This window comes from Anser anser (genome assembly GCF_964211835.1).
Source record: "Anser anser genome assembly, chromosome: 9".
NCBI lineage: Eukaryota > Metazoa > Chordata > Aves > Anseriformes > Anatidae > Anser > Anser anser.
Window position 1 is genome coordinate 24,019,188 of NC_139729.1, and position 25,466 is coordinate 24,044,653.

A 25,466-nucleotide genomic window follows, 5' to 3' on the forward strand; every position below is an offset into this window, starting at 1 on the left:
TAACACACAGAGGCCTAATGTAAATGTTTTATTTAAAGTAAAAATTGTGCACAAATAAAGGGAATGATTACACAACAATGTTCAAGACCACATTCCACATGAAACAGGAAAATAGTGACAATATTAACTAGCAGAGCACCTATAAGAATCCAACTTGTGTACAAAAAGGCTAACTCCACATAAATATATCATGCTTCTGATGCAGACACTGTATTCAAAAAAACAAAGCCTACTGCCCTGAACTGTTTACACCCTACGTCCCTTCTGAATATTCATGACACTTGCTATATGCTCAACAGTGAAAAACAACTGTTAATATCATGGCACTTTGGAGAAAATTAAAGTTTAAAAATGGACTTACAGTCATGTAAGATCTTTGTGATTTATCTCATTGACAATGGTTAGATATATAAATAGAAAAAAGTATTCTTTTCTGTAACATCATCTTTTTTTTCTTTGAGCACAAAAGACAGTGTACTACTCCATTACACTTTTGTGATGAACAGCAGAAATGCCCTTCCCTACGTAAAGCCATTTTACTTAATACCCCATATGAAATTAAGCCACTGTACAACCTTTTTCTTGCTTGAAGTAACTTCAAAGTTTAATACCAATTAAGTCCTGATGTCTAAACTAGTCACCCAAGTGTAAGAGTCAAAGGCTAAACACTTGATCGCAATTTTAAAACTGCACGCAAGCAGTTCATTTCACATGAACTAACCACGTTGAAGTTATTAGTTGCTCTTTAGAAATAGGTTTACTCTGATAGTTTACATTTGAAAATACACAACTTGAGTTCAAGGGAACCCGACTTCTAACAGTGCAGAGGTTCGACGTTTCCCTGAAATTGAGGCCCCTCCAATCACTTCCTAGTTTTGAAAACTCAGTCCAATATTTTGTTTCCTACTCACGTTGCAAAGAAAAGTATGAACTAAACCCCACACTACCAACTACTGTGCATTTGTGCAATCTCTCCCCTTGAAGCTAACTTGTAAGTGAAAACATTCACTGCAAGATTGGTGCTATGAATCTACAGTTTCACCACACAAGAATTTTTCAAGGAGAGACATTGACTAAACAGAAATATTATTAAAAGCTTCAGATAAGGTTTGCTAACGTGTTTACAGACACTTAAATCTGCTTTCAGTAACACTCAGCTTGCCGTACAGCTCTTATTTATATAATACAGATTCTTTTCTTCAATGTCTCTTAATCCCTTTTCCCCAAAATACAAAATAAAAATAAAAAAAAGTAATACATTTGGCATTTCTTCAGCCTAAGACATTCAAAACTATTCCTCAAACATTAAAAATAAGCCGTGCTGTATATTACACTGTTTACCAACGTGAAATGTAAGAAACACACCTCCCAAAAGTCCTAGTTTGAACTGTTCTATTTATTCCGATTGCTTTACTATTAGATTTGAGTTTACTACCGACATGTAAGGTTTGATTGTGATTACAAATTACTGTCTATAAATGGAAAAGTTAAGGGAGTCATTGTGGACAGCACCTATTTTTTTTCTAGATGTGCTTTTTCCACTGGCAACAGTATGGCAGTGAGATTAAAAAAAAGGGAAACAATGCCCTTACCTAGGCCATAGCTGTAGTGTATGCAGTTCTAATACATTAAGACAGAAACTGTGAAAGCAATAAATAATAGCATGAGGTTCTGCATTCTTCAGTATTAGCTGCCCATTCCTGCTAAATTGCACTCTACAGATTTTAATTTTTAAAAGTATTAATTGAATTCCACTTATTTAAACTGACACTTAATACCACACAACCCTCACTGAAAGGGACAGGCTCAGAAAGGCACTCTGTGTATCAAACCGCATACAAGTCCTTGTATATCATTTTGGAGTGAAGCCTATTGATTCTAATACTGAGTTAATCAACTCCTTTAGGACAGGATCAATATACTCTACGAGAACAGCCATTCTTGACCTATTCAGTTTAAAAATCTGCTTTCCTTACTGTCATTTAAATCTGAAGGGCAAATGTAGCTGTAAGATGGAGCTGCAACTTCGACATCTAAGGAGAAGAGGGCTATCACACATTTAGATTTAGAACTACAAAAGTCATGAGGTCTTACTTGTCTTGCTGGAAAAATGGAAGTCCTTTAATGATATTTTATTACTTCCCCTAATGCAATTTGTATTCTTAAAGCAGTAAGAAAACTTTCCTTTATCAGAACACTGTATTGGCAAATTATACAGCCAGATCCCATTGTTCAGTCAGGAACCCCAGAGACCAACTTCTATATTAAAATTCAAGTTTGGCAAGACTGCTGGGAAGTTTACATTTTAAATCTTCTGGCAGCCCGAGGTTCAGCACAACAACTGTCCCAGATGACAATTAATACAAAAAGAAAAATTACTGAGTAATCCACGCTAGGTGGCAATGGTATGACGTTTTGTTATTCATTTTTATGCAAGTGCATTCAAATGAAGAGATGTTTATCCATGCAAAAACGAACAGAGTAACAATTGGCACAGTCCAGAAATGGAGAATTCAGACACATTCCTCAGCTGACATCAAAAGAGGATTTATGTATTCAAAGCCTTCAAATTCAGACTGGTCAATCTTCTTCACAATATCACTATTAAGATTAAAAACAGTTGTTAGCTCAACAAAATTAAAAGGCAGCAAGATTAGCTGGTAGTTTGTCCTCAAACATAGACGTCTACAATAGACTGCAATTGAGAACATTCCCCTTTCTTGCTTTTGACCCTCTCTTTCCTTGTAACTTTTTTCTAGCCCCTGCAACTGTGACAAAACACAAAACCACTCGGGATCAATATTCTAGAAATATAATGGCTTAAAGTAATGCAGAAATAAACCACACAAAACAGGTCTTCTCCTTCACGTGTTCGTTTCTTGCAAGTGATACCATTAAAACTTGTAAAATAGCACTTGTTCATCCTTTTTCAAACTAAAATTCTTTATAGTAGCTTTCCAACTGCTGATTTCTACATCGTGCCATAGCACAATATTGAATCCATCCTTTCTAAGTCTACCATGAGGACACACACAAGAATTTTCCAAACTAACACAAGAAATCATTATTTACTGTTTTACATACACTCTCTGTACTATAAATACAGCTATTCTATAATTTTATCTAACTCCTTCACTGACTCATCAAAATGTCTTAAATTCTGTATTACTTACTCATCATCTGGAGTGAGCTGCACAGGTTCATTGGTGAACTGGGAATCAAAGTTATCCAGACCAAATTCTCCAGATATATTTGGTTTAAACGGAGGCACCACTTGCTTTTGCTCCATCTAAGAATAAATGCATTTAGTGACACCAAAAATGAGTTACAACCTACTGAATTATTTTTAAACAAGGCTGGAAGTTAGTCTTTATTTTCTTTTGTATGCTTTCTTTGAGTATTCTATTAAACTACTGTACTTACGGTAAGTAAAAAGAATTAAAAAGTTCTGTGTTATGACTATGGTACACCCGTTAAGAGTTTACAGTTTTTGAAAGTTTTTTTTTTTTTTGTGGCATCCCATACAACCAAAACAAGTTGTCAAGTCACCACTGTGTACAAAGAAAGTAAGTCACGCCAACAGGTATTCACGTACCAGGTCCCAATCAACGTTGCGAAAGAATGGATGTCCCTGGATATCTGCAAATCCTGTTTGAGGATGGCAGCCTAAACGCTCTTTTGGATCCTGTGCAAGAACAAAAATATTTCTAAATTGGTGCCATGGCCTACACATGAATAAAAAGACAAACATGAATTCTGTGAGAAATTATGAATTGCTATGAATTCTGTCACAAAGGGCAATGGAGAACTAAGTTAACATTATTTATTTTGGAAAACATTCCAATTTACTGTCTGAAACAGGCACGAATATATGGAAGCCTATAACTAAATTATATATAACAGCCACCCCATCTTTCCTCATTTTTATTTAGACCTGTTTAAATGTACTGTAATCTAACCAAGCTCTGAAACACACAAGTGAATTTGACTCTTCCCTCTCAACAAGCAGATTGCCTATGCCAGGCAATTGCACTGGGATAGCAACTGCAAGTTCCTGATGAATACAGCTGAAAGATTATTTTAACAAGTCTTTCCACTAGGAGGCTGTAACACTACAGCTCTCAATACAGGAGGAAGCTGCAACAGAAGCAGCGTGCTTTAACAGTACTACCCTCTGAGTAATTTTAACTAAATCTGATTTCTCCTGCTATTCTCCCCCCACTTTTGCAACTCACTAAATAAAACCCAGCATGTGCTCAGACTAATCCACTGCCACAGATGTAGGTTTTGACTATCAGGCTAGTTAGCTACCAGCAAACAGCAAGTGCATAGTGCCTCTGCATTTTCCTCAAGAAGGTCATCAGAAGTTGTCAGAGTGATTTGCTAAACTCCTATTTAAGTACCCAGACAAATCTGGTAGTTGTCCAATTCCCCAAGTTAAAGAAATTATTTAGAGCATTTCTAAACCTTTAAATTTGAAATTTACTCTCAACCCCAGACTAAGAATCTAAAACTTCAGGTTCTAAGAGAAATATCTAAAACAGGTCTCCCAGCCCCATTAAAACTCTGCAATATGTTCACACCTTTTCTACCCTGTCTCTGTGTACAGCAGGTAAGATACATCTGCTACACAACAATTAGTCAACAGGTTTTAAAAAACAGCTTCTCTTGAGAAGTCTCAAATTGTCTGATTTAGCTCTTACCTTATTAAGGAAACTCTTTAGAACACCTGCTGCTTTAACAGAAAGGGATCGGGGAATTCGGATCTGTTTTTCCAAAATTACTGCAAGAAACCAACGTTCACATCAGCCTTTGCATCTTTAAGGTTAGATTAAAGGTAAGTGGAGACAAAGCACTGAAGTATATGAACATTCATTGTACTTACCTTGAAACAGATAGTCTTCTGTGTTCTGATCAGGGTTGTCAGAACTTCCAACAATATCAAATGGTGACCTGCCTGCCATCATTTCAAACATAAGTACACCAAGTGCCCACCAGTCTACGCTGAAGCCTAGAATTCACAAGAGAAAATACACAAGATTAAGGTTTTTTAGAGCAAAAATACAAACATTTTTAGGGCTAAATTAAGACTTGCTTTAAGAATTAGCTCAAAAATTTGACAGTCTTTCTGATTATGTAGTTCTCTATGAACTACTGAATAGAGGAGAGGTAACAGCTGTAACAGACATTACTTGGTTCATTGGGTGCAGGATAGGAAGGAATGCTGTACAAAGAAAAGGAAACGCAACAGGTTTAAAGGTTGGTGTTACAACCTTAAAGTCTTAGACTATATATAAGCTTAGTCATTGCTAACCAACAGTGCATTATCTGAGGCGGGGGAAGGACAAGAAGGAAGTACGTGGCTCTTAATAGCAGAGAGACAGTCATTTATGGAGCTGAACATATCTATTTTATGATGCACTGCTAAAGAAAAAAAAAATCCAGCGGCTAGGCTTAGACTGATATAGTCTGTTTGGCCTATAAAGTTTGCGCAAGGAAGGATGGACAGAAGGATGTTATTAAGCCAGTCAAACAGAGACAATCAATTCAGTTAGTAGACTTGAAAGTACAGATACACTTTTTGTTGTTGTTTTGGTTTTTAATTGGAAGTAGTTGTGGAACTTTTCAGAATCTTAAGGAAAAAACACAGATCAAAGATCTGCTTGGCACAGCACTGGAAGCTCAGAAAGAAAGGGTAAGTAGAGAAAACATACACAAAAAACCCTTTGCCTTCTGTACTCTCTTATCTCTTGCTTCAGGAATCTTGTGGACTTCCTGAACAAGCAATTGCATAGACAATTTCATTTTTTTCTTTTAACACCGAACCTTGTGAAAGGGATGTCTGTTACCTAAGCCCTTTGCAACACATTTATTACTATCACTGCTGCCAAATACAAAGGTCCAAAAACGAACACAATTCAAGACAGCAAGTAAATCATTAAGGGTATATAAAATAGTTATAAACAATAATAAGTTTAGAAGACCCATGCTATTCTTCAAGATTGGTAAAAAGCTAAAATGTGGGAGACATGGTGTTTCTTTTGCTTGGTGTAATGTTTCCTGTCTTTGAAGGGTTTATTCACTTCTTCCGACAGAATGTTGAGTTAGATGGATCAGGTGTCCGATCAAGATTTGTATGTTCCACTGCCAAACAACTTGAGTAAGAGACAAGCCAAAAGTTATATGAGGGTAGTGAAAAATGCAACTTACCATAATCTTCTCCCCGAAGAATTTCAGGAGCAATATAGTTTGGAGTACCACAGAATGTGCTAGTTGTATCGCCAGGCCTCAGTCCTTCCTTTAAAAAAGGGTGGAGAGAAAATACATCTTAGGAAGAGATTCCACTCTCCCGCTCCACTAAAGACTACATGTGCAATTAATGCAAGTGTCCTGAATAAGCTGTTTTCATTTTGAAATGAGTATACAGCCTATCTGCATTGTGTATAAACAAATACTTGGAACTTTCACCTTTGTATGTCTCTGCATATTTTAAATTAGAACAATTTCTTAATTGTTGATTTTACTGGTTAGCAAGGAACTGCAGCTTACCTTGCACATGCCATAGTCTGTGAGTTTAATATGCCCTTCAGAATCTAGTAGCACATTATCCAGTTTTAAATCTCTGTAGATTATCCCTCGTTCATGTAAATAATTCAGTGCTAGGCTGATTTCAGCGGAATAAAACCTAGAGTAGAAAGAGATATTGATTACCCAAATAATCAAAAAAAAACACACCAAATCAGTCTTGGTAGATTGATACTTTTCTAAATAGCATCTTATGTATTCCATTATAATTTTTCACCAGGTGAGTAGGTAAGTTGTTTGTAATTATACAACCATTTCTATCAAGTCACACAAAAAAAATTGAAGTAATATTAATGTCAGCTGAAATCATCCCTTTCACCTCAACCTGAGATCAAATACATGCAAGAAGAACTCAGCATTTGCCTAGACAGCTGTTCATGGTTGTTCTAAAAGAAACACATTATCATTAGACAATTTAAAAAATACTACAGAAGTGTTTTTCCAGAAAAATATCAGAATCAGATGCAGTCATCAACGGTAATGCTAATACAAGCAATTCTTAAGTGATTCCAATTATAGGTCCTTTTTGAAACAAAAAATATTGTAGCTTGCAGCATTAAAATGAGGATGCAGTTTCAAATTTCTTAAATTCTTAAGATCTGGAGAAGATTCACAAGCTCACCACCATGTCAGAAAACCAACCATTCTGATGAAATAAATCTGCAATTAGACATACCTGGCATGCTCCTCTGGCAGTTTTCTCTGCCTCTGCATGTGAAACATTAGATCTCCTCCATTTACATACTCTATAACAAAGAATAACCTGAAACACACAAAAGTGTATCACAAGTGATTCTATACAAAGCTGAAAGATTTTCTCATTGAACAGATATTTAAGACGTTACAGGTCTATTATTGGACAATGTCAATTTAATTCCTCCCATCTCTCTAATAACATGGTTGGCTTCACCTATTTCCTTTCCCTTGAATAAACTCCCAAAGTTAAAAATCAAGTATACAAAGTTTCGCCAGATAATCTCTTTACTGCTAGAGGAAAGTAAGTAATCCTTCCCAAAATGTTAATCCGTTACAACTACCGCTTCTCATCATTATGTATGTGACTATATAAGCAGATTGACATCAGTGTCTGTGCACACAAAAAAATTCCACATTTTCCTTCATGATCCTCTTAATCTCATTTGTTCATAATTAAAATTACTAATATCTTACAAATACTCTTCTCACTTAGCTCCACTAGCTTATCACCTTTTCGTACAGCAATAACATTGTTTAAATATATAATAACTTTTATTTATACTGAAAATTATCACTGTATAGAATAGTAATTTACTGTTGAATTTCTTTTCCTATATACAGAAACACAAAAAAACATTTTCATCTCTATTCCATTGTTTTCCAACTTCTGCTTAGAGATTCATCTTCAGAGTCTATGCATCACTTAGATTAATTTTTTTTTTATTTATTTTTACTACTGATTTCACCTTCCTTAACCTATTTTTTCCTCCCATTCTAGTTTGTCTCTTCTACTTCTCAAGCATCTTTTTGTCTGCTGGCTATCTCTCTCTCTTTCTTTCTAGAATCCTTCCCATTATAACAACCAGTATTTCACAATCTTTTGCATCTTTCCAATCTGAAAAGCTTAGATGATAAACAAGCCTTCTGTTCATAAAAGGCTACAGTGATTTACAGTACATTGACTTTTACTACCTAACTAACACTTAACCCTTTAAATAGGCCTCTGAGGTGCTAACAATAGGAAATATTTATTGAATAAAAGACTATTATCTTATCATCTCACAACCTTTACCTGCTTTCTGTCTGGAAACAAGAGTGTAGTCCAACAAGAAAGGGATGATTTGAAGCCTGTTCAAAGACATGTTTCTCTGTCTGAACCCAATCAATGTCCTATTTAAGAAGAGAGACATTTGGATAAAGATTGTTGTACTTTGTAGGTCAAATACTAAAGACAATTAGCAGAAAAACTGGTGCAGATGAATGTGAAGTAGCATTAACAAATGCAGAAGAAATCAATGATAGACCAAGAAGTAGAGGCAAAAGCTCTTGAATAGCAGACCACAGTCACTCAAATCTTTACAGAGTAGCCTAAAGAAATGTCAGGGAAATCTTCAGCAACAAGAGGAATATGGCAGTTGAATACTGCAATTCCTACAAACTACAAGTTTCCTCTAATCACTGTGTAAGCTACAACCAAATTAAGACAGATGACTGATTTGAAGAGCAAGTAAAATGACATCGTGAGGATCTCAGTTGTGACAAAAAATCCACAAACTCGAACATATGAAAAACAGACTCCACCTCTTTCTTCTTCAGCCCAGTGAACCCAACAGGAGAAATACTGAATACTGCTCCAAAATAATGAAGTGTGAGAGGCTCATTAACTTGAATTCTGCATGAGTTACTGCTGCAGACAGTGCTGATTATGACAGTGACAACACTGGTTGAAGTAATGAGGCTCACGACAGAAACCACTGGCACTGGACAACTGCTACGAACTACCAGTCTGTCAATGAAGACCTCAAAATTGGTCATTTGTCTTGTGAACTTGTAAAAATATTTTTTCAAGAAGCAGAATGTATAATGCATAATTTTCAACTAACATTGCAGACCTAGAACCCTGGCACCCCCTCGCTGCAGGTACTAAAGCTCTTCCGAAGAATTGCTGAGTTATTGATAAAAAGCTTGCCTACCTCATCATCATTGACGAGTTCTTTTTTCACCACCTTCATTGCATAAATGCGTTCTGTTTTCTTCAATCGAACAAGCAGTACTTTGGCATAACTGCCTCTTCCTATAACTCGGAGCAGATCAAAATCCTGAAGACCCAAACTGGAGGAAGCTTTGCCACTTTCTCTAATGCCCATTGCCTGGTAACAGAGATACTTTGGAATTAGTGAGCAGGCTTGTCAATTTTAACAACTGCAGTTGCTGTTGTTTAAGAAAAGTTAGCATTTCAAACAGAATAGCAAAATGAATATAAACAAGTGATTCAAATAACACTTGTTCTTAAAACTGCGCTACCCTTGAAAAGCAATGTGAGGGGAAAAGAAGGAGGCAGAAGCAACGTGGCAGATGAGAACAAGTGAAACTGGAAGAGTTTGGAATACTTTCTAAATCAAAGTGCATCTCAACTCAAGTTTCAAAGTAGAACAGCTTGCAAGACGTACATGCATACACCTGAGTTAGCATCCCACACGTGCTTTATGTACTAGTTTTCATTTTGTAACAAGTTAAATTACAAAGGCATTGAAATAGAGAAAGACTTGAAGATTTCTGAATATGGTTAGTATGGTTAGATACTTTACCTCTTTTTCTTCACCAACATGGTCCAAGCTCTCATGGCTTGATGGATTATACGGAATCACTAGAGGTGCAAGAAAAACAATTAGACTTGACATGAAAGTATTTTCTTTTTCCATAACGTTTCCACACACAAGAACCAAAGCAAGAGAGAAACAGTTTAAATGTATGTAACATAAGTATTCAAAACTGGCAACCCTTTTTGTTTGTTTCTGAACTATTGGAATCATTCTTTTAGCAATACTGCATTAACGATCATCATGGCTAATACAAGAGTCTGCAATGATATTTGGAAACCCATTCAGACTAACCCCAACACAGAAAACATCAGTTTTTTGTTGTTGTTGTTTTAACTGATCATTGTCTATATCCAAATTCAAACATCAGGATGACCATTCTGACTGTTGCAAGAATGAATTTGTTTGTCTACTGATCACATAGAAACCTTACTGATCTTTTTTTTCCCACTGTTATTGTGTTTAGGGCTTTTTTTGATTGTTTGTTCAGGACATTTAAAATATGCAGCATATCAATCGGAAAAGGTAGCTGACTGCCTAGATTTTTCATTTTTAGCCTAGTTTCTTACACTGCAAGATACAGAAAACTAAGGGATTTTTATATTTATTTTCCCCTTGGTATTAAGGATCTCTTATTTTTTTGTTCTATTAATAAAAGTAAAACAAGGTTTTAAGAATAATTTGCTTAAAATTATCCTGTTTCATTTTAAAATCCATGTTCATGTTTCATCTACATACAGTAAAGAATAAAAATTATTGATCTTACCTGATTCTACGTTATCTGGATGCACTGATGATGGATCCATAGGCATTATTGGTTCCTGCAATTAAGCACATTTTTGTAATAGACTGTGAAAAACATTACTTTGGAGACAATAATCGATCCCCGAGGAATATAATCTAGCTACTTTTTAACATGATGAATCAACATAGTTACTGCTCTAATTCATACACAATGAATATTAAGAACTGTAGTCCTTATTTTACCTATTTTCCAGAAGTTATGACAAGTTTCCAGAAGCTGTTGAAGTGACAACTTAATACAACAGAGAAAAAGTAGTACAGCAGATGAGAACTGAGACAGAGAATCTCAAGTACTTTAGCAGTACATATATTAGTCAAATGAATTTACAGAATATAGACTTGTAGATGTCTGCTTTTAACGTTAAACTAGGAAAAATATTTATTTTACTCCCCCCCCCGGAGACTCGAGAACTAAAGATGATTCTGTCGCTTGAAAGAAGTCTCAAAATTTTTGTGCCTCAATCTTCCTTTTCTATATAGAAAATAGTCACATAATCTAACGTGTTTAGAGAATATATTTTACATGCACTTCACTTTGAAGATATAAAATAGTGTCGTGTGCATATATATGTACACATATATACATACACAGCATAACAATACAGTGAAGGAAAAGGTAAATATATCTGTCATAGGAATAAATAACAGATGCAAGAATTAAATCTTCTCACTGAACTGCCACTTTGCTAAGTGACTCTGAAACCTTCTTGCCATTAACACAGCAGACAAAGAATGATAACCTTTCAGATTTCATCTAATATGATTATTTGCAGACTACAGTTTGAAAGCCATTAGTATGAAGTGGGCTCTTTTGCTTAATTTCTTGTGTTTTTGCTTGTTTTGTTTTTAAAAAGACAACTTTTCAGACAAACCATACTTACTGGTTGTAGTGTATGACGTCCACATTCAATAGTGACAAGCTTGTGACACTTCTTGTGAACAAGGAGTTTGCAATTGATGCATTTATATCCCTGGCGACCCAAGCCCCATATTCGGTCAGTGCAGATGGCACAATGAGCTCGCTAGAAGGACAAATCAACAAAACCGACTGAAGAGCATAAGTAAACAAAAACTATTTAGACACGCTCCACACTCTTGTTATTGAAGAATATTGGATAGAAGATCAGAGAGACCCCTAATGAAATTAGCACTACGCAAGAAGAGTCCCTATCTCAGAACTTAAAGATAGAACAGGCAGATACCACAGAAGAGCTCAGAAATTACAAATGAACAATAAGCAGCAACTGCCATACAGGAAAGAGCACATCTGCTTGAAAAGGTGCAGGCACAGTCAGGCTTTTCTGCTGCACATGGACCCAGAGAGATGTGAGCCAACTCCAGGTCAAAAGCAGTGCAGGTAAACCAGCAGGTTCCTGCAACCAAACTGACTTGCTAAGTGTCTCATCATCTCTCTGTGTAGATGAGTCCTTAAATTTGTAGAGAGAAAAGCAGGAGAGCAAAAGCTTCAGCACAGTCAAACCACCAGGTAACAGGAAATGGGAGGGTCACCACTCACTGAAGAACACTCAACACAACTCAAAAGAACCATGAAAACATGGTGCCTACAAAGCAAGAGGGAAAGTGATTCTGTGATGGTGCCTTGACAGCCTTTGACTAGGAAGAGGTCAATGAGTGTTTCCCAGAGCATTGTAAGAAAAGAAAAAAAAAAAAAGGAAGAAAAAAGAAAAGAGTTAGATGAATAATGCTGAAGATGAGGTTTAGTGGAGACAATTTTAAGCATTATTTAGTGCATGATACACTCAGCTTAGAAAAGAAAGAAGAGTACTGAAGCTGTCAAGGAACCTTGCTTATTCATTTTTGTTTTTATTTTTTTAATAAACACAGCAGATAGCCTTCCTGGTTCTTAACTGTGTTTGACTATTGCTTCTTGAAAATACTAAAATTGATCTGTTACTTAGAGTTGCTTACATGCCACCATAAGCAGGATGTTTAGAAAAACATCTCAGCTTTTGTTTAAAAGTAATGAAAGAAAAGTCTGTGCATCATAGGCAACTCTGACTTTTTTTATTCCCAGAACATAAAGAACTGCAAATGCACTTTCAGCTCAGTCATCTAATGTGAGTGGTAAAGTTTGCCCTCTATTAAGGTTTTAAGGGAACAATGGAGCATTTAACTAATATCATTACAGACTGTACTGAAAAATGAATAACAGACATTTATTTTTTATTAAGTGCCCGATTTTATACTGAGAAAGTTTCCTGAAGCTGTAATTACCAAAAGTACTATAGACAATCAAAAAAAATGAGAATAAATTTTGAGAGTAAATCTACCTTATAATTTTTCAAGGCAGTAGCATTAAAATTACAAAATTAGACATCCCTGTAACATGGTTTTAAATACCCAACAAGAGTCTCACCCTGTTAAATCGTTTGGCTTGGAAAGTGTGACCATTTGCACAATAGAGCTTTCGCCACCGGCGGGCGCCTCGGCGATAAATGGATTCTAAGAGGAAAAACATATGATTATATCCATAAAAATATAAACGCAGAACTACAGTATCTTCTCATGGACAATTCTGTGTAAAGTGATTTGCAGAGTAAAGTTTCACTCTTGCAACCTTATAGAAACACAGAGTAATGTTCTAAGTATCTTCTTCATTTTTTAAATTTTGGAGAAAATTTGATGTAGAATACTATGACCAACTGTCAGTGAGTCAAAAGAAGGAAAATGGTCCAAACAATACAAGCACTTGTTTGCAGAACATGCACCTACCTTACCTAAACTCAAGGAGGAGCTGTGTGAAAGGGAAGGAGGGAGGAGGGCACATTTAATGAGCATGCCCTGATTTATGAAAGATTGCTTGCACAAATCCTCCAGTTTTAGGTCCCCAGCCGCCACCGTATTTTTTCATTATCAGGAACCAAAGTTGAGAACTATGATACACAAAACTACACTGAGTTGCAAACCTATTTCAGATTTAGTCTACAACCTTGTTTTTTCAGAAAAGCAGCACTGATCATACTGCCAAAGTTAATTTTTAAGCATGTACATTGACATTTGTCAGAGACTTGGATATCAAACTGACAGATGTGTTCATGCATAACACACCCATAACCTTTTATAAAATGAATACTAACAGCATAGAAGTCTACATTAAGACAGACGGAAAATCACCTCTGTAATGGTTAGTACATTTACTAGCATTATTGAAAGGTTTTTGGAGAATACTCCTGATATTGCCTAAACATTGGTTTAAAACTGGTGATATGACACTTCATTACTACTGGTTACAAGCCTTTGCTCACATTAGTCAGCTAGCAATCTGACAACTACTAGAGACAGGAATAGAATAAAAAAAAACTGTCACGATAGAAGAGGCAAAAGCAAGGAAAGCAGAGACACATGGATAGTTAACAGAAATGCAAAATGTTTTTATTAACAATGATTCAGAAATGACAAACAACACTTAATTTTAGCAAAAGTTTCTACTCCTTTTAAATATGTAAGTTGTAGAGATTTTGCATTATTAATACTTATAAGCACAGAAAGCCAAATGATAGAATATAAAAATTGTCAAGAAGAGGAAATCTACTCAATCTTCTAGAATAGGAATTTCTGATTTTAAGTACTTCTTAACTAAAACGCCTACTTACTATCTTCTCCCGGACAAGGCATGCCAGGCCGTTCTGGTACACAAGGGAATACTGCAAGAAAAACATTAGCTTTCTATTAATCTTTGTTTTAGACAAAAAAAAAATCTTTGGGTTAAATACAACACTTCTTAAAGGCACTCAGAATGTATTTTAACAAAACTTTGTTTAACAGAAAACAAGCTGAAAAGCTCCCACAAAAATCTTATGCTAGACAAAACAACGATCCACATGAGAAATACAACCAAAGAGCAGAGCAAACCAAGTTATTTCCTAACAAAAGTAACTAGCAACAACTAATGATGATGGTTTCTCATGTGCCCAATCACTGCAGTCAGTATTTGGAAACCTTGACTATAAATATCATACTACAGTACCCTAACAGCCAAGTATGATCTTGTCTGTACTAGCCCTTTTTTTTTTCCAGTGTTATATATATTATTTATATACAAAAACAGATACAATTCTTTTCTAGTTTTTAGAAGATTTTCTGGGAAGCTGAAAAGCTGTCTCTTCCTTCCAGCCAAGCTGATGAAGAACTTTGGGTGCTGTATAACATACACACACATTTTCTATCATTCTTTGCCAGCAAGCATACAAAGGTCCTTGGGATGGATGTACGAATGAGAGATGGGAGCTGTCTCATCAATAAACTAAGACCAAAGTATTTTATCTTCACTTAATTTCATAAAAGGCATTTGCAAGTGCTGACAGCAAAAAAGCGTGGTACATGGTCTTCAGCATCCTCTTGACAAGATGCCACAGTAGACTTTAACTGAGGAAGCTGGAGTAGCGCAAAAGACACAGATAACACGTAAAAACGACACTTCTTTGTTAGTGCAATCATTAGAAGTAATATATTGAATTTCACCATACCATGAATTAGAAGCTCCGAATCCTTGTTTAGTTCATACAACCGAAAGGCTTCTTCCAACTCCAGCTGGGAAGAAACTGTACATGGGTCTCCTGAAGAAAGAAAAGAGAACAATACAAAACTTAACCCGATTAGTGCTGTGCCATTCAACAGTTCCCTCACAGTTGTTCCTAAGATTATTATTGTACGAAAGATTATTATTGTAGGAATATCTAAGATATTCCCAAGTCACAAGCAGATCATAACCACAAAATATCATTGGCTTGGTCTCCTACGAAGTTACACGTTATTTCAGTACAAGAGGTGCAGGACACCTTATGGAAAAATCTTACAGAAATAAAGGAGATCAAGCTAGAGATCTACTGTATGCACCATCACGAGCAAGAAGGACCACCTTCTAACCTTGGACCCTTTTGGACACAGACAGTACTTCACCTGTTTCTTGCGATTCATCTAAAGAACTCCTCTGATATTTTAATTCACCTCCTGAGTCTCTCAGTGTTTGGAAACTTTTAAATACTCAAAGGAACAGCCACGCACTGAAAATCTATCTTTAGCATCTGATGCAGATTATTAATGCTGTAAAAAAAAAAAAATCTTCTTCAAAAGAAGAAATCTTCTTCAAAGTATTTTCCCTTGAAACAATACTACAACTGAAACACTTTTGAATTGTTGCTGAATCTGAATTATCTCTGCCCCAGTGACGGAAAACACTTCTGGTTATCAATTTGTTTTCTCCACCTGCACAAGATATCCTGTGCGAGAACACAGGACTTCTCTCTGCCTGCTTGTACAGTGGCACATGGGCAGCACAAGCTTCCTTCTAGCTGAAACTCCATACAGGCAACCCTGCCAATTTTTTAACAGAAATACGACTTTCCACTCCCTTAAACGGTAAGCTAGTTGCGAGTAACAGAATTGGAGGAAAGCAGAACAATTTCCACCTCAGCTACACTGAATCTAATCAGCGAGGTCTGCTGCTTCCAGTCTGCAGTCACTACTACGGTAGGAAAGCCAACCAGCAACAATTTATGAACTGTTCTCTACTAAAGTATAACAAAATTAATAGGGACACTGCTGAGGTTCTGCACTAGAACCACATACCCAGCAGGCAGAGAGAAATTTAAAACCTGCCCTACCAAAGTTTTTCTAGATAATTTGTTTTGGTTCTAATGCATCCATTCATTTTTACTGCTAAAACACTAGTAATGGATCTAGACTGTCCATTATCAGAATTCTATCTTTATTCTTTTCTGAATTTCATAATATTCAAAACCACTCCAGTCTTTGAAGTCACCTTTAGCCATTTTTCATCATACTGCATGTCCCTGCCCCATTAGCCTATCTGGACATCAAACCGCCTACCCACCGCACAAACTCACACAATGGAGAGCACGGCGGGAGGAGAAGGAACAAATATTTATTCAAACTCACTGAGAATCAACAAACCAGTTTTTCTTCATTTGTTGTTGACACCTGTGCAAACAGTTTTGTGTTTCTTTTTGGCAGAAGAAAGGGAGACTTTCAAGAGCATACGCAGTGCTTTGAACTAGGCACAGAAGGTTTACAGACATTAGTAGGAAGCCTCATAATTAAATCTGACTTGCACATTTATTTTTTATTGGTGATCACAATGGCAATAGTGTGTAACTGATCTTTCCCACAATGCCTTCAGATTCACAATTTCACTTTAAAAATCTAATGGGGAGTAACAGAAGTCTTCATTCAAAGTATTATTAATGGTGGCTAAGTATTAAAAAAAAAAGATGTGTTACAAATATTCTTTCAACAACAAACTAGTCATAATTTTGCAGTTATCTAAAGCCAGATAAAATATCAGTGGAAAATATTCAATTTTGACTTATTTAACAAGAAGTTCAAAACAGAAGTTTTTCTAAAACCAAACCAAGTTCAACTCCATTTTCCAGTTGAACGTGACCTTTTTTTTCGTTTCTACTCAACTAAATTAGGTTTGCCTTTGTGTGATTACCTCTCAGAAACAGAAGTAGTTATACACAATTCTCTACACCTACACAGTATCCTAAGTGAATACATGAAAAAAGTCTAACTGCAGTATTCCTATTTTTACCTGTTTCCGATCAAAGAGCAAAAGTTGAGGTAGAACAATCTGTTGCTTCAAGTAAACCACTGAATCCGCACAATTTTTTTTTATTTTTACAAACACGTTTCACTAAAAAGAGGTGTACTTCTTACTACGACTCTTCAGACTCTTCAGTGAAAAGTCCACCGTCCTCCTCCAGATAAAACAAACCTGCCAGCTTACTGTGAAGTGCACATCCAACTCAAATAGCACCACTGCACAGAAGTTTGGCCATAAACATTGCTCCTTTCCTTAACTGCATCTGCCTTGTGTGAATAACTTGGGAATCCTGGTGGGAGAGTGAGGGAGAAAACCTGCTTAGAATCTAAAGACCGTAATCTTCAGCACACCTGCCCATATTGCACCTCCAGAATCAACTTTGGTCCATGTTTAGTTCTAAGCTGTGAATTAACTGGCACTCACCCAATTCTGAATGGGAAAGCTGTGAGAAAACAGGTTTACAAGCACCATTTATGCTAATCACTGCATACAAATACTAATCACTGCAGACAAATCACTGCACGTTATGGCCTTTTATGCCATCAAGTACTTAGCATGCTAATATAACTGCTATTTCATAATTCAGATGTCTCTGGTGCAGCTCAAAACTTGTGTAGAACACTTTCTGTATGGCATTGGTGTAAGAACTACAATTAAGCTTTTCAAAATATTCCTGATGTGTACATACAGCTCAGAAGGGACACTGGACTACATCTGTTAAGAAAAAGGGAGAACTGACTGAACTTTTTTTCATGTGAAGTAAACAATAACACAGATCATTCAGAGCTACCATTCAGAGAAGTATTTTCTTTCAATTCTTTCTTCTAATACTCATAAAAAGTTTAATTAACAACTATGCGTTGTTAGACTTTAGATTGCTAAAGGAACAGCTGATGCAAACACTCAAAATAAGTTTTGTGGTTACATGTACAACTATATATTAAATTGTACCAACACTTCATACAAATACGGTATTTTGTATCATTAAAGTTAGTTTAACTCTTTTTGAAACAGTTAAGGCTTATGGGGAATCATGGGCTCCTTCAAGTTTAAAAGCACATTTTCCATTTCCTTCCTAAAAAATCCAAACATTGAATTCACATTTTAATGGTCACTGGGTTATTTGGTTAAAAAATAAAAAAGAAACGGAGCTCCACACAAAGTGATTTGAAATAACAACAATGAAGATATACTTACAAGGGCATTGGGTAGCCATTACTTTTGCAGTCAGATTTACCATTTCTAAAAACATTGAGCTTATCTTGTGAAGGCAGAAAGAAAGGGAAAGATGAAAGGGAGAGGACAGACCGAAAGCTTAGCACCATATTGATGAGATATTTGTCAGAAAGCCAAGTGGCAAGTATTGATTTACCTTCTTCATCAATCCATTTCATGGTGAAAAGCTGTTCGTTATCAAAGGAGCACATGTCGCGGACTTCACTGCACAGTCCCTCAAATGAGATGGAAGGTTCAAAATACGTTATCATGATGTCCCTGAGCAAGAGAAAAAACAAGTCTGAGAAACTACACTGTAACACGTAGCATTTCATTGTTACCTCTAATGCCTTCCACATACTACAAATATAAAGCCCACCTCTTGCTACAGCCCCCTAAAAAAAATCTTGAAGCAATATTAATAAGCCATTAGCACCATGAGTCCTTCCTACAGCAAGTCAGGCTCCGAGAGATTTTTATTACTGCTTTGACATTTATTCCTCCAGCCATCTGCTTTTGAAGAAAATAAGATTTACATGCCCAAATAACTTTGAAGTGAGTTGTAGGAGATTTTAACGGCACACAGAAATGAAATGTTACATCAGTGGAAAACAACGAATTAAATGCTGCAAACATTTTGAAGGACATTACTAACGTATTGGTGGTTTTCCTTACTCTAACAAGTTATTTTGTTACCGGTTACCAAAATATTTAAAGAACGTATGCATCTTCTCCAACTAAATTTTAATTGCATAGATGTTATGAAACATTAATGAAAAATATTAAACAGGTTGCCTACCAGATTAGAGGGTGGAAAAAAGTTCCAAATATTTAAAGTGCCTTTAAAAAGACATGGTGATGCTTCACCACAATGACAGGGAGGGTGAACAGACGAGCAAAGCATATACTTAGATTTAAAATTTAGTGCTTTACTGTTATGCAGAACTGGTATTTCTGTTATAATCAAGATGGAGAGTGAGTTAACCTGATGCTTTAAATGCATTAACATAACACGCTGACCCACTGTCTTGGTATTTGCTGGGCCTTACAGGGGAACAGGTGACGCAGGGTAGCAGCCCTTTAAGCAAAGGATGCCAGAGGTACAGTTCAGAGGAAGGTGGAGAGGAAGAGAGGAAAGAAAAAAAAAAGAGGACTGTTCACAACACTACACTTCAAACGTCTTGTATAAGCCCGACGTTTGACCTGTGACACTCATTTTCCCCCCCAAAATTCGACCAGTTAAGATTAATTTGTTCATTGCAGTTGTCAATGCCAGCACTATTTGGTGGTGGTGTGGAACGGAAACAACAGACACCATTTGTATCTGGTCAAAATCCACATCAAGGCACCCACCAGACTGAAATGTACATACACATCAAGATCAATGTCTATTAACCACCTCGCACAGGGGCAGAATTGTATCCAGCAGTTTGTGGCTTACACTGTGGTCACGGAACATGAAACACTTCCAGGAGGGGCAGCAAACAGGCATGATAAACACGTCTGAATATTGCAGAGGCTCCTTTGAGTTCAACAGCACACAAACTAGCAAATTCTAAGCACACTAAAACAGCCTACTTCTGGCCTTATGAGCACAGAGTTAGTTTAGTTAGGGGGAAGACTCCAATAAACTGTCAGGATTCTGAAATCACACCTCAAAAATCCAAGAAGTCAGAAAGCTGCTACAGCTGGCTGAGAAATTGCTCCTCTTCTTTCCACACAAGACAAAACAATATCTGTACCCTGATACGTAGGCACTAAACGCAAAGCTAGAAAAACACAAGAGAAAGGATGGAAAAAGCCAAGGCGTCCCTCTGCTGACACAACTGACGTCAGGATGGAATCAGAGTTGAGAGGAGTGAAGAGGCAGCTCCGCTCCGTTTCTATTCAGGACTAGCTCTCGCACGCGCTGCTGACACCAGGCATCACCAGCGAGCGCGGAGGCCCTGCTAGGAGGCAAAGCCTCAACCTGCATTTCCTGTTTGTCAGGGACCTACGTCTCTGCAGGGAGATAAGGCACCACACCGCTTAGCAACTTCGCTGATTTGCAGCTAAAGTTCACCATCCCTTCATTTACCCACCTCCCTGCACAGATTTATTCCTTCACTAAAAGGTTAAGTTCTGCAGGGCGCTAAGAAGTGGGAGCTGAACATTTCAACTTTTCCAGTTTATTTTGTGATCGAACTGGTACACAATGGGAGAGGATAGGTTTGGGCAGCGCGACCGTATGACTGCTAGTGGCAGACAAGAGGCAGGTGACAGACCACAGTCCTGACAGGCGGTAATCACTGCTGCTCTAGCGAAAACTGAAGATTAAAAAAATTACTAAAAACTGTTTAAAAAAATTTTCAGGTCCACACGTTTATCTCTACGTTACTACTGTGAACAGCAAATGTCACGTATCCACGATATTAAGATGTGTTGAACAGCTTAGGAACAAAAACCCTTCCCTGATTGCTGAAGTAAAGCTGATACAGACCGAATGAACACTTCCTACTTGTTGTTGCCTTCAAGTGGCAAAACAGTTGCCCTTCAAATGGGAAACTAGTTGCCCTACAAATAAAAGAGGAGCTTATTATTTTAGAATTTAATTCTCTAAAGTACTACGCTACTACCTTCAGTCGGACATGTATCAGACAGCCGAGGAACGGACCTGGAAAAGCACCCGGTCTGAACCAACAAACACCAACTTGTCGGCGCGTTTTGCAGAACCCTAGCCAAAAGCGATATTAAACCAAAGGAGGAATGTAAATGTGAACAAGAGGCTACAAGCAACACCTAGCACGTTTTTTTCTACAGACGAGAAGGCAGCTTTACATGATGCAGGAACTGAAAGATTACAGGTCTTCCTACAAGCTCACTTTGCAATTTTAACCACACTGGTGACACTGACGTTTTCTCCTGAGCTAAGTCTCGCTTCCAGAGTAGCTCTGCTATCACACCTCCACGTTTTATGGCACTTTCCACACTTCTTGCACCTAAGACCACTCTGATGCTGTCTTCCTTAGGAAAGAGCTGTACTGATGCAAGTCCCACCTTTCCTCTGAGATCAAACACCTTTTCTCATGCCTTTTCTTTTACACATCATCCAGCAGTCACAAGAGCCTTTAGCAACAACAAAGAGAAAAAAACACAATGCTGACAGTTAAGTGCAATTGAATACACCTAGCTCACTCTCTACTTCTAAACTCAAGCTTCTGTGTGAGAATACTGCTTGCGATTTTTCTGTCTGGAGCCTCCTACGGCTATCACGTATACCTGAGGATGCAGAGATATCGAGTCACAGATTAATTACATATCCACATGATTATCACACACCTATGTTAGCCGTTAAGGCCTTAGCTCACTGAAATTAGCCCAAGCAAGAATTCTCCTGGAGAATTCTGCTGTTTCAGTATCTTTGCAGTAAGATCCGATAAGATCTTACATGATTTAAGTGTCTCTTTCTCCAGAAAAGGCCTGAGGTCTGGAAATTGCCTCCTCCTGCACAACCGTTTTTTCTGGGGAAATAAAAAATACATCACCAGAAAAAGCAGCCAGCCACAAAACGAAATCAGTGTTGAAACTGCAAGAAGGGGTAAAAGTATGTTTATAGGCTTGTACCAAAGCTTTTTAAAGCTGAACACTTTCCTTTGCAGAACTTTATATTCAACAGACATCTAACAGAAGACATTGAGATGAAAAACTGACCAGAAAGTTCTCAAGACAAAGAATAATATAAACAAAGGATGTGAGAAATCAAAAACTTTAAAAAGTAATTTTCTGGAAATATCTATGAAGATGCACTTTGATTTTACAATTAAAATGGAACTCTTTTTTCTTTCCCACCACTTAATCCACTCATGTAAAATTAAGAAAAGAGCCTAATTTAACATGTACTGCGAGAGGACTGCCAGGAGTATTTTTCATTCAAAACAAATCAAACAGTCTGTGGGTAAAGCACTGCTATCCTATGCCTTTAACTACACTAAAAGTCTAACCTACATTACAGCCTATGCAGTTAAAACAGTGCGTAATCTATGCCAACCACTGAAAAAAAAACAGCAGTTCCAATCGTGACAGAAAATGGTTCTACAAGATGGTTTTGTTTTTGTCTTTTTTAAATCAGCATCAATTCTATAGGATTCATAGTGTACACTCAGCCTATCACCCTTACCTATTTTCACCCACTACAACACAATCCTCCCCTGATGTAACAGCTTCTGGTACTGAACTGACAAAAAGCATCCACGACAAATGAGATGAGCCAAAAAGTAAACTTTTAAAAATTAGACACTTAAAATGGCTGTAATTACAGATGCTGTGTAAGCGCTGCACATTTGAAGCTGATACACACTGTTACTCTACCAACGAAAAAGCACTGAACTTTAGTTATAATAAATTCCTACCAACTCAGTCAGGAACCTCTGTCACACACCCTGCCCTGATGACAGTAACCCTTTAAAACAGATAAGACTATTTTCAGCCTTTTAAACTAGCCCTATGATAACGCTGGTTTACCTGAGAGAAGGAAATATCAGGGTAAACTCAACCCAATTCCCAAGTGTTTGGGAATTCCCATCCTCTCATTCTCATGATCTGTTTTAGGAAAATTTTCCTTCCTGGTTTTACATATTGCATGAATTTAAGGTACAGAATTACCACTGCATAGTTGAATGAAACAAAGACCCTTCAAAGAGTTCTTCATGAAAGCCTTTGTCTCGGCTGAGAAAAGCAATTAGGCTCTTGGCCAGACGGTGCGATGTTCTGGGGCTGGGACTCAGCCTCTGGAGCTGGCAGGCGCAGCCCCACCGCCAGGCTCCGACCTTCCAAGAGCCAGCCCGGGCTTCTGACTTGCTGGGCTGGGGCTTTCCTGGGGGGAGCTTTCTTTTTCTTTTTTTTTTTTTCCTTTGACCAGACAAAACAAGTGGAAGTTGAAAAGACCTTCCAAGCGAGACTTGCACGGTAACTTCTACATCCCATTTAAAGGCTTCTATCAGAAAAAAGAAAGATTAACATTTCCTGATTAACAGTATTTCCCTAAAAATCCTCTATCCAGCTCTAATCTTGATACAGTTTATTTGATTAAAGCAAAAATGCTGCCTTTGATATCAGCATTTAGATCCTCAGTCTCCAAGTCATTCCAGCGCAAATAAAATGTTTTCTTTTGCTATCCATTTCTTGATAATGCTAGCTTGAGAAGTGGGCATGAGACTTGCTTTGTAGGAGAGTGGAGGGAATAATTTGTTTAGACCTCGAAATGAATCATTACAAAGGTATTCAGCCTGTTAGTTTGTTGGTTAACCAACTGCCCATATGATTCAGTGCCACTATTAAAAGTAAACAGCCAATTGCATTAACAGTTAAAAAGTCAGCAGATGAAACTCAGATGAAACTCAAAGGAAACATTCCAGTGCCTGTGAAATTACTACCTAATATTTAAAGTGTCATGAGCCAGCATTCCTCTCCAATGTAGCAGTTTTCTTCTGCACTCCCACAACCCTGAGCTGCTTTATCTCTGTTCTTGCACCACAGCCTCCCAGCACTAAAGCAAGAAGTCAAATGATTGCATGTGGAAGTGATCAAGATTAAAACTGACCCAGCAGAGGAAAAATAAATGGTTTTAATCCAGAGCAGTTTCCACTTTAGTTCACTGCCTGACCAAACGAACGCTTCTGTCAGCTAATAGCCAGGGCCATCTCCACTTCTTTAAGAAATGGTGCATTAAAGAGACTGTAAAACAAAGAGCAGAGAATTTCACGTACTATTAGTTTGAAAGCATTTCACAGACCTCATAAAACCACAGATTATGCCACACTTTTACACAGATCGTACAGCACTTTTGTCAAGAAAAGCCCCAAAGCAGACACAGGCCAGAAACGAAAGGCATTACCAACTGCCAAGTGCTCAGCAAGGCTTCTGTACCTCTCCTTAAAACTATAATGCTACAGATATCAGACAGCAAACACCGTAAATATAATAAATCTTTTCTTGTACTTAACACAGGTAACTGGAAGGAAGCTGTTGAGAGTGCCTAGAGCTTAATCTTAACCCAAAAATGCAACCTGCATTGTTTTCTGATTAGATCACCTCCTACCCAACTCAGTGGCCCGATGACCCTTGCTCTCAGACTTTTAAAGTCGGCTCCTCTAAATGTCGGTGCCTAGCAGGGGGTAGCGCACCCACAGCAGGGCAGACTTTATATTATATCGCATATGTCACTACACGCTGCTGCTGGAGAGCAGCACCCAGGCTCTCCCTCTGAAGGCCTCCAGCGCTCGTTACACGGGGCAGCACCTCGCTGCCATTCGGCTCCCTCAGAGCCCCCGGGGAACCCCCCAGGACCCTACGGGGCGGGTTTTCAGCCCAACTCTCCTCCTTCAGACCCGAGAAGAGCCCAACGCGCAGCGCCCGGCCCCGAAACCCCTATTTTTTCCCCGATTTTCCCCGGCCGGGGCACCGAGAGCCCCGCGGGGGGCGGCAGCGCGGGGCCGGCCGTGAGGAGAACCGGGCTGTGAGGGGGGCACCGGGCCGTGAGGGGGGCACCGGGCGGGCCTCCGGCCCCGCCGCCGCACTCACCCCTTGTAGTAGGCTTTCACGCGGACCTGGTGGCCGCCGTCCCCGCCGAGGCCGCCCCCTCCGCCGCCCGGAGCCGACATGGTGCCGCTGCCGTCCCGCTGCGTCGGCATCCCCGGGGCGGCGGCGGCGGCCGGGGCGGTCCGGGGCCGGGAGCGGGCTGGGGCCGGGCCGGGGCCGCGCTACGAGGAGGCGGCGGCCGCGCGCCCCCCGCCGTCCCTCAGCCCGCCCAGGCCGGGCGGGACCACTGCGGGGAGGAAAGGGGGGGGGATACCGCAGAGCCCAAGAGGCGCCCGCACCCCCGTGACGGAACGGGGCGGGCCGGGCAGAAGCGATCCCCTCCCGGTGGCCCCGCCGCTTGGTACGGCCCGCCGGGAGCGCGCAGCGGCTGCCGGGCAGGGGGCGGCCCCGCGGCTGCGCGGGGG

The 25,466-nt window shown here is 38.5% G+C and overlaps 1 protein-coding gene across 1 annotated transcript; it reads right to left on the minus strand.

The window, feature by feature from the left end:
* Positions 1 to 13: 13 nt before the first annotated feature.
* PRKCI (protein kinase C iota) lies at positions 14 to 25,289 on the minus strand. Its single transcript, XM_083847928.1, has 18 exons — positions 25,045 to 25,289; positions 18,644 to 18,765; positions 15,173 to 15,262; positions 14,300 to 14,350; positions 13,063 to 13,148; positions 11,567 to 11,707; positions 10,648 to 10,702; positions 9,870 to 9,928; positions 9,255 to 9,431; positions 8,354 to 8,451; positions 7,262 to 7,348; positions 6,550 to 6,685; positions 6,211 to 6,298; positions 4,886 to 5,011; positions 4,704 to 4,783; positions 3,596 to 3,685; positions 3,174 to 3,289; positions 14 to 2,601 (listed from the first exon to the last, which is right to left on the minus strand). The coding sequence occupies exons 1-18, from the start codon at positions 25,152 to 25,154 to the stop codon at positions 2,514 to 2,516; spliced, it is 1,800 nt and encodes a 599-aa protein (XP_083704054.1). The 5' UTR covers positions 25,155 to 25,289; the 3' UTR covers positions 14 to 2,513.
* Between the last annotated feature and the right edge of the window lie 177 nt (positions 25,290 to 25,466).

Excerpts from the sequence above, each read along its gene's own strand:
- PRKCI (XM_083847928.1), bottom strand. The coding sequence starts at position 25,154 with ATGCCGACGCAGCGGGACGGCAGCGGCACCATGTCGGCTCCGGGCGGC. Across the intron at positions 15,263-18,643 it reads GAAATGGATTGATGAAGAAG|GAGACCCATGTACAGTTTCT; the intron begins GTAAATCAATAC and ends TTCTTTCTTCAG. Across the intron at positions 7,349-8,353 it reads TGTTTCCAGACAGAAAGCAG|GTTATTCTTTGTTATAGAGT; the intron begins GTAAAGGTTGTG and ends TGTGTGTTTCAG.